Raw genomic sequence first — 9012 nt, 5'->3', positions numbered from 1 at the left:
TATATATATATATATATATATGTACACACACACATACACACACTTTCCCTTTTGGAACACTTCAGCCCTATGTATACTAAATTTTGTGTGAATAGTTAGGAACAAATATGGAGTTAGTCTGACAAATGGTAGAAACTCAAATATTTCATGACTAAAGTTCATTAATGAAGTAGATCAGTAACAAAGGGAAGAATGGGGAGGGAGAGGGTTATACCTTTTACGATGCCTATGAGACAGGAGACTTTTTCTTTAAAAAGATTAGTATGCACCAGGTTTTTAATAAATTTTCAGGTGCCGTTTAGACTCTAAATTAAGAGCCCATGATTTAAGTAATACTCAGCTATGGCCTAATGGTAGGGATTTTTTTGTTTGTTGGTTGGTCATTTTGTGATACTAGAGATTGAATCCAGGGTCTGTGCAGTGAGCTACTTCCCTATCGCTTTTTATTTTTGAATCAGGACTCAGTAAATTGCCCCAGTTGGCCTGGAACTTGCCATCCTCCTGCTTCAGCCTCTCAGGTAGCTGGGATGACAGGCATGCACAACCACACTTGGCCTATAATCAGCCACCTTTTTTAATTGTTTTAAAGGACTCTACCAAATATAACTGACCTTTTTCTATTCTTCCTACAAAATCAATTAGAATCTGATTTCCCTAGAGGCACAGTAATAATTAAATATTAAGGAAAATTCTTAAGCTTCTTTTGGTTTAAACTAAATTATGAATAATGTCCCAAAGAGATGAAACTATATGCCATGCATAGCTAAGTAAATAATATATCAATAACAAAGCGCAGGGTTGAAAACAGATTTTACTATGAGAAATTGACCTTGGCTATACCTAGGCTTTTTAGATTTGCAGAAGATGCTGCACTTTCCATTCTGGGTTTTTTTGTTGTTGTTGTTGCTGTTTTTGGTTTTGGTTTTTTTGTTTGTTTTTGTTTTGTTTTGTTTTGTTTTGAGACAGAGTCTCACTATGTAGTTGAGACTGACCTGGAATTTACTATGTAGCCCAGGCTGGTTTTGAACTCACAGTGATCCTCCTTTCTCAGCCTCCTAGGTGCTGGGATTACAGGCGTGCACCACCATGCCCAGCTTCCATTCTGCTTTAAATATTCTGTCATTTCTATGCTCTCTTCCTAATAGTTTTTATTCTGATACTTCGAAAATAAACAATTCTAAGAAGTGCTTCTTCTCGGTATTTTATTGGGGTTAAGAGCAATAAATAGATGGATAGGATTTGTCACCCATTTAGAGTAACATGGAGCTGGAAAGTCCCAACTTTATTGACACTTGCCTACCCTTTTTAAATTAACTTAAGATACAGTTAGATCATTTCTCATACTTGGCATATCGAAAGTGTTACCTGGGACCCCTGATAAAAATAAGGGTTTGGTTTGGTTTGGTTTGAGTCAAGGTCTCAATGTGCTCCCCTGATTGGCCTCAGACTCAGACTCAGCTATCCTCCTGTTTCACCTCCTGAGATGCTGGGATTACAAGCATGTGCCACTGCCCTAAGCTATTTTTTGGTTTTCATTTGGCCATGCTGGGCATCAAACCCAAGCTAACACTGAGCTACACCCCCTCAGCCTGAAAGTAAGGATTCTTAACCATTTTCCAAGGTCATTCCTCTTTGCATTTTGAAAGGACTCAATATAAATTCCACTGAATTTCTTAGATTTTGACTGGATTGGGGAAAAAGAATGTAGGTTAAGAATGGGAAGAAAATAACAGAAGAAAATGATGGAAAGGGGCACTTAGTTATCTTTGTTGTTGACAGGGTCTCACTATATAGTTGAGACTGACCTGGAACTCACTATGTAACCCAGGCTGGTCTTGAACTCACAGTGATCCTCCTGCCTCAGCCTCCTGAGCGCTGGGATTACAGGCATGCACCACCACGCCTGACTAACAGTTATCTTAATTCAGATTTCATTGTTTACTATACTCTCTCTTAGAAGGTTGGTTAGAAACAGAATGGAAAGACCTTGGATACCTGCTGAAGGGTTTTGGATTTCATTTTGTAGTATAAGTGATCTCCAAAATTGAATATTTAATATGAAGCATTGAGATTTGAAAACCTGTTTCTGTGGTTTATCAAAAGATGATAACTGAGTTTTGTTTTGTTTTTTGTTTTTGGTACCAGGAATCAAACTCCAGACCTTGCCCTTTCCAGGCAGGCTCAGCACCACTGAGCTAATAAATCCCCAGGCCGATAATGAGTTTTGTTAGTGTTTAATAAATAGTGAATCAGGTGATTGAGTCAAAAAATTCATAATATTCTGAGGGAAGAATAACATTTTTATGAAAAGTATTTTGCACCTGTTGCAAGTTACTGTAGCCAAGCTATTCCTATCAAAATGGACAGGTACCTTAAAAAGGGTTTAAAACAGTAATAGTACAAATGAAGACAAAATGATAAAACTTTCATTTAAACTCTTGGTATTATCTATCAGCTTTGTGACAAAACAAAAACAGTGATGTAATAGCTCTGAGAGAAGTTGCCCTCCTAGATGAGTGTGGAGGTGCATACCTGTAATCCCAGTACTTCAGAGGCTTAGACAGGAAGGCTTACTGCAAGTTTGAGGCCAGCCTGGCCTATATAGTAAGTTCAAGACTAACATGGACTACATAGAGAGATCCTGTCTTAAAAAAGCAAAAAAAATTTTTTTTTAAGTTCAGTTTCTAAAAGGATTATCTTTAAATACCCATGTATCATTTAGGGGTATATTATGCCCTCAATATAATTTGGGTCTTAAAATGCTCAACTGTGGAGCCATTATACCTCAAAAACTCAAAAATTTTGCTTATTTTGTCTTTATATAACCCTCTTATTTCTGCTGTAGTGTGTTTTACAAAATTCCGCTGATACTGTGTTCTTATGTATACATATAAGTGCACAAAGTTTTGGACATCACTGTTCATGAAGCTGTTTTGAGGAAAGCTCTAAGATGAGGCTAAGCAGGGATTACAAGGAGCCTGGTTGGTTAAACTAATGACTAGAATCAGTCTGTCTTGAGCTTTTCTAAAATGGAAGTTCTTTGTTAGATTTTGTGTAAACACTTCTACTGTTATTTCTTTTCTATAGATGGTGGGAAGAGTGTCAGGACCTGATAAAATTTTAAGAGAACTTGGGTGGCAAATTTCCATATCAAGAAGTATAGCCAGGAAGAGATTGATTTTTATCATTAGATTGCATTTCTTAATATTTGTAGGTCTTTTCCGGGTTTCAAAAAAAAAAAAAGCCAAAAGTACTATTAAATCTTAACATATTTTGGGCATTAGTTAGCATACATTTAGCAAGTTCTCAGCCAGCTAATCAGAAAAGTTAAGCATGTAGGTCATTAATGATTGGAATAGCTGGCTTTCTCAAAACAACAGGAAGTAGGTGGTTGAAATACCCATATTGCAATTTTGACCAAGAATGATTAGCTCCTCCCTAACTAAATTGGTAAATCAACTAGTGCCTACTGACCTGTTTTAAAAATTTTCTTGTTTTATGATTTTTATTTTTATTTATTTATTTTCTTATACAGGGGATCTTGCTAGGTAGTCCAGGTTGGCCTTGAACTCACTGTGTAGCCCAGGCTCACCTTGAATTCATGGCAGTTCTCCTTCCTCAGCCTCCCCAGTCTCCTCAGTGTTGAGATTACAGTCATTTTAGGAAATTGCTCAGTGTCTTTTTTTTATTACCAAAGTTACTACCTGCCAGGCTACTATTGCCAGTTCATTTACTAAAGTTTCAAAGGGTAACAAAATACTGTATAATTTTGTGAAGTCAACTGAATATACCTTTACTGTACTTAGCAAGGGGCATTTGTCATTCTGTTTTTAGTTTGCTTGATTTTTATTTACACCTTGTAGATACTTTTCCAGTTTGATGGTGTAGAAATCTTTATTTCTTAACAGGATACATTAATTGTTTGGTCAGAAGCTGAAAACTATGATCTGGCTCTGAGTTTTCAAGAAAAAGCTGGCTGTGATGAGATCTGGGAAAAAATCTGTCAGGTAAGATCCTTTCTGTAATATTTAACTTGTGTTTGCACTGTCTTGAATTTTATTTTCCCTTTCCTTCCAAGATTTCTATTAGAATGTGAAAAAAAATCTTAATATGAGAATTTGACAACCTAGATGAGATTTTTTGTTTCTATCCCAGGTTCTAACCTGGGGCCTAGCAGTTGAGCTACACCCACCACTACCACCCACCACAACTATTCCCATCCTGGAATTTTTTATATATTCTGTAGCAAATTCTTTCATTTGAAATTTTAAAACAAAAATAAAAACTTCATCAGAATCCTTTTTACCACTTTAGATTTTGATAGAATACATTAATAACTGATTCCCTATAGAGTGTCAAGATCTTTACACAAAAGAAGGATTAAATGATTGTTTTCAGGCTTTTAGATTTTTTTCCCTCTCTAATAGTTGGTCATATGTTTATTTAATGTTTATGAATATTGTGTGCCAGACACTAAAGATCAAAAGTACTCACAGCTTCAACTAATATGGAACTTAAAGAGTAGCATAATGTATATGATATGTGGTTACTCTCAGGTGACTAATATTTTAAACAAAACCTTTGTATTTTAAAACATTCATTTTTGTTTCTTGAGGCAGGGTCTTATTATGTAGCTCAGGCCAGCCCTGAACTTGTTATATAGCCCAGGGTGGTCTCGAACTAGTGGCAATCTTCTTGCCTCAGCCTCCTGAGTACTGGGATTACAAGTGTGTGCCAAGTGTGTGCCTAGAACATTTTTTGTATCTACAAAAAAGTGAAAAGATAATAAAGTTCCAATATACCCACTTCTCAAACAAACCCTATTGCCTAGCTACATAAAAGATATTTGTCACAATTAGAGAACTAATATTAATACAGTACTTTTTCTTTTTTTTTTTTGAGACAGGGTCTTGCTATGTAGTTCAGGCTAACCTTGTGTTCACTGTGTAGCTTAGGCTGTCGTTGACCTCTCAGCAATCCTCCTGCATGCATCACAACACTCAGCTAATACAGTGCATTCTTGTTATTAAATAACATCCATACTTTATTGAGATGTTCTCAGCTTTCCCTTAATCCTCTTTTTCTGCCCCAGAATACCACATTGCATTTATTAGTCATGTTTTGTCGTCTTTAGGCTTCTCTTGGCTGTGATACTTGGTAATTGGGATTTTAAATTAATCATATCATTCATTTTCTCTAAATGGAGAGATTACTATGCTTCACTGATTGCTATTTCAATTCATTATAGTGGCTGGGTTTTTTGTGTGTATGTGTCATTTTCATTTACATGAGCTTTTTGCTGTGTGATCCCATCACCACCACTATAGTGACTCTTAACACTAAAGTTTTTCAAATTAGTTTTATGGATCTAACTACAATCATTTGTTTTCTCTTGGTCCTCCCAATAATATTATACAGTGTAATAAAGTGGTTTGAGAAAATACACTGTGAACCTTCCCATTTCCTATGAGTATTATTTGACTTGTGGCCCTGGATCAGTGAACTTCCTAACTGGGAGTGGGTGATTTCTTTCTTTGTTATTTTGTATCTTACTGTGCATCATGTATTAATTGAGCACTAATGAGTGTGCATTATTACATAGCAAAACTCCAACTGATAAATAATTAACACTAGCTTTTTCATAGTTTATGCAAAATACACAAAATAAAATTGAAATGGTTTTGTTATTAGTTTGCTTTTGTGTTTTTCCTGTTTTTAAAATTAGACTACGGTGGTAAGGGTCCTGATTATTAACCTTTTTTCCTCCCATATGTTCTCTAAGGATTGAGTTGAATTTTTTGTGTGCAAAGTTTTCTATGAAGAGGAGATTTAAATTAGGTCCTAAAACTAACCTGAACTGTAGACTGACAAGATGTACTCAACTAATATTTGCTATTTTGTTCTTGATTCAAGATTAGCTTGGATTATGTGTTCATCCATGAAAAAAAAGGGGAAAGTTGGTCCATGTAAATAATGAAAGCATATATAGAGTGTTAAACTATTAAAAATCACTAAATCATACAAAAAGAGAAAACACTACAATGATGTTTATGAGCCTGTCCAGAATATTAACAGTAATATATAAATGGTATTTTCTCAATTATAAGTTCAAAAAAAGGAATGCTTTATTTTATATTCTTTCTCCTCTCCTTAATGCCAGCACGGTAACTAGCATTTTCGTGTATCTCAGTATATTTAAAGAAATAATGAATAATGCAGAAGACATACATCTTATTTAGAATTAGGATGCCAACTTACATGTCTGCTAAAACATTTATTTGTATGGTAGATAGCATTTTCCAGTGCTTAGCATATAAGATTATATCTTGTCCAAAGCCTCATCTCTTAATTATTCATTTGGTTTAGGTACACATTTACTCTTGACTACTTTATACATTTGTGCTAGAAATTTTTGCTAAAATTTATCTTGTAATGTTTTTACTCAGTTTGGGAGGTTCCTGGTACCACTTTCAGGTTTAGTAGTTCATTGGAAAGATTCAAAGAACCAACAAACCATTTCATGCCTGGTACAGTTTATTACAGTGAAATAATGTAGATTAAAATCACCAGACAGGATAAGGCACATGCAGTAGGGCCCAGAAGCATTTCAGTCTTGAACTTCCAGTAGTAGGCCAGTGTTAGAGCATTATATTAGTTGTAACTTGGACAGTAAAAGTCAGTAGGCACCATCAATAACAATCCATTTTTATTTTCTTTTTGTACCAGGGATCAAATTTGGGTCCTTGCATTTGCAAAGCATGTGGCGACACCGCTGAGCTAAATCCACAGCCCAAAAATAAAACTTATCATCATGTTATATGAGAAAATGTCTCCTCGAGTAATGTCACTTATCAAAGGTTATAGGCTCCCTTTTGCCCTTATCACTTTCTGAAAGCAAAGTTGGTCTTGGCAAACATAGGGTTTCATTCTTGCAGGCATCTGGTCTAAGTGAACTAGGAAGTGATATCTCTTCCTCTTAATCTTTCTTGAGGCACAGGTATTAATATTGGATCTCCTTCTGTAGCATTTTCCATTTATTCATTACTTAGCCTTTTGTTATTATCTCTTCTCCATTTGTCTTTTTTTTCCCACCTTAGCAAGTGCTCTACCTACAAACTGCACTGTCAGCCCTGTCACTGATTTTTATGCAAATTTTTGTACCTTTGGTAGTAATATTAGGTTTGGCTACTCTACTAATCCAGTAAGATTAATTCTTTACTGTACAACATGTGAATATACTTTTAAGATCTATGTATGTTGTTGACTTTGCATCTAGTATATTGTTCCCCACTGCTGCATAATGTTCTGTAAATTATATTTTTTTAACTCTGGATTGAATTGGTTTCACTTTGTTTGATCAGTGAGGGCATGGTGGAAAGGAAGGGGCTCTGCTTCTGGGAGCTACTCAGAGACCATGCTGATAAAGAATTCATTTTAATGCAGAGGGTGAAGGAAAGGTAGCATATCAGAGACCTTTCTTTTAGAAATTCTGCCCAGAAGTTTGAGCCCCAGTACCCAAAAAAAAGAAAGAAATTCTGCCCAGAAATTATATATGATTCTCTTGCTTACATTTGATTAACCATTGGAAGTTACACAGCTATAAGTAACTTCATGTGTCTCCAAATACAGAAAATCAGAAATACTGTGTGGATAGCACTGATGCTGTTTATGTAGATATATGGGTTTGTGTGGGATTGACAGATCAGATCAAAGTTGAGCCTGGAAAGATTTTCAGAATTAATACTAGATAAATATTATAATCAAATTAATGCTTATGGATCTATGTGTTTATTCTTAAACATAAGCTGTGTTCATTTGAAATGTCTGTTAATCTGATTTCCACTTATTTCTTCCTTAAAACCTCTTATTCTTTTCTAATTATGTATTCCATTGTTGTTTTTCTTGTTACTGTTCTACAGTCTTGTGGCTCTTACTCTAAAATATCTTCCGCTCTTTTCTTTTTCCTGAATAGTAAGCCCATGGGTTTATTTGCAAGCTAACTATTCAAACACTTAATTTAGGAAAACCAGTCTCTTCCAATCGTTCCTTCTCCCATGATTCCAGTTTTTTGTTGTTGTTGTTTTAAGAAGTCATAATCCTTCCGATGACAAGTTTAATGGTATAGGAGCATTTGTGAGTCCTCTTCTTGTAACTCCTCCTCATCTATGTGTGTTCCACCACCTGTCCAAATTTAGTTGGACATAAGATTTAAATCTATTTTATTTAGGGTAGAGAATCTGTTCTCTCAGATTTATCCCATATGATTGGTACCATATTAACTTTTTGAAAATTCTGCATGTTTCCCTCCAAAGTAACTCATCATTTAACTTGACTTTCTATTATCTGCCTTCAGTTTACATTTCTAGTTTTGTTGTCATGCATGTCACATAGTTCCAACATCTCAAATGGCACCGCTTTTATGATACTTGCCTCCAACATGCACATGTGCACATCTTGAAAGCTGGAAGAAATTCTCAATTCCCAATGCATTTTATATGCACTGCTCTATAGCCTTGCTGCTTAAACTTTCTCTTATGTGTCAGTTTCCCTAAACCCAGAAACCCTTTGGAGAATTCAAAAGTACTCTGTTCTCTCTAGGAAAAGAGGTAAATCATGTATGTCCATTTATCTGTTTCTCTCTAAAGCTCTTCGTTTTGTTTTTTTCTTGATTTTTTTATGGGTTGCTTTGGTGAGTAAAGAAACATGTGAAACTTTTTCTACTCCAGATGTTTTGAGGTACAGAAGGCAAGATAGCTATACTCTTGTGTCACAGTTAGAAAGTTTTTATTCTTTATTTCTCAAATCTCCTTCCCTCCCGTGAACCACTCTTACATAAAAGGTCTTAATTCTTTTTTTTTTAATTAGAAAGTTTTTTATGAAGAATAAAGTTCTAAATTTTGTTTAGTAATTCATTGAAAATTTGTTAGCTGTGCTTGAGTTGTCAATCTAAATTATAATAGCTCTCTTCATGGTGTTCTAATTATGTAGATATTAGAAGTTAAAGACTATCAC

The 9012-nt window shown here is 35.0% G+C and overlaps 1 protein-coding gene across 1 annotated transcript in view; it reads left to right on the top strand.

The window, feature by feature from the left end:
• The window catches only part of Ppp4r3b (protein phosphatase 4 regulatory subunit 3B), a 58214-nt gene that overhangs the window by 7669 nt on the left and 41533 nt on the right, over positions 1–9012 (top strand). Inside the window, exon 3 of the mRNA XM_010615868.3 lies at positions 3909–4007. Within this exon, the coding sequence (XP_010614170.1) occupies positions 3909–4007 (99 nt within the window). The remainder of the gene's footprint in view (positions 1–3908; positions 4008–9012) is intronic.

This window comes from Fukomys damarensis, unplaced genomic scaffold, assembly GCF_012274545.1.
Source record: "Fukomys damarensis isolate Sample0158 unplaced genomic scaffold, DMR_v1.0_HiC HiC_scaffold_2, whole genome shotgun sequence".
Taxonomy (NCBI): Eukaryota; Metazoa; Chordata; class Mammalia; order Rodentia; family Bathyergidae; genus Fukomys; species Fukomys damarensis.
This window is presented reverse-complemented; position numbering and strand designations above follow the sequence as displayed.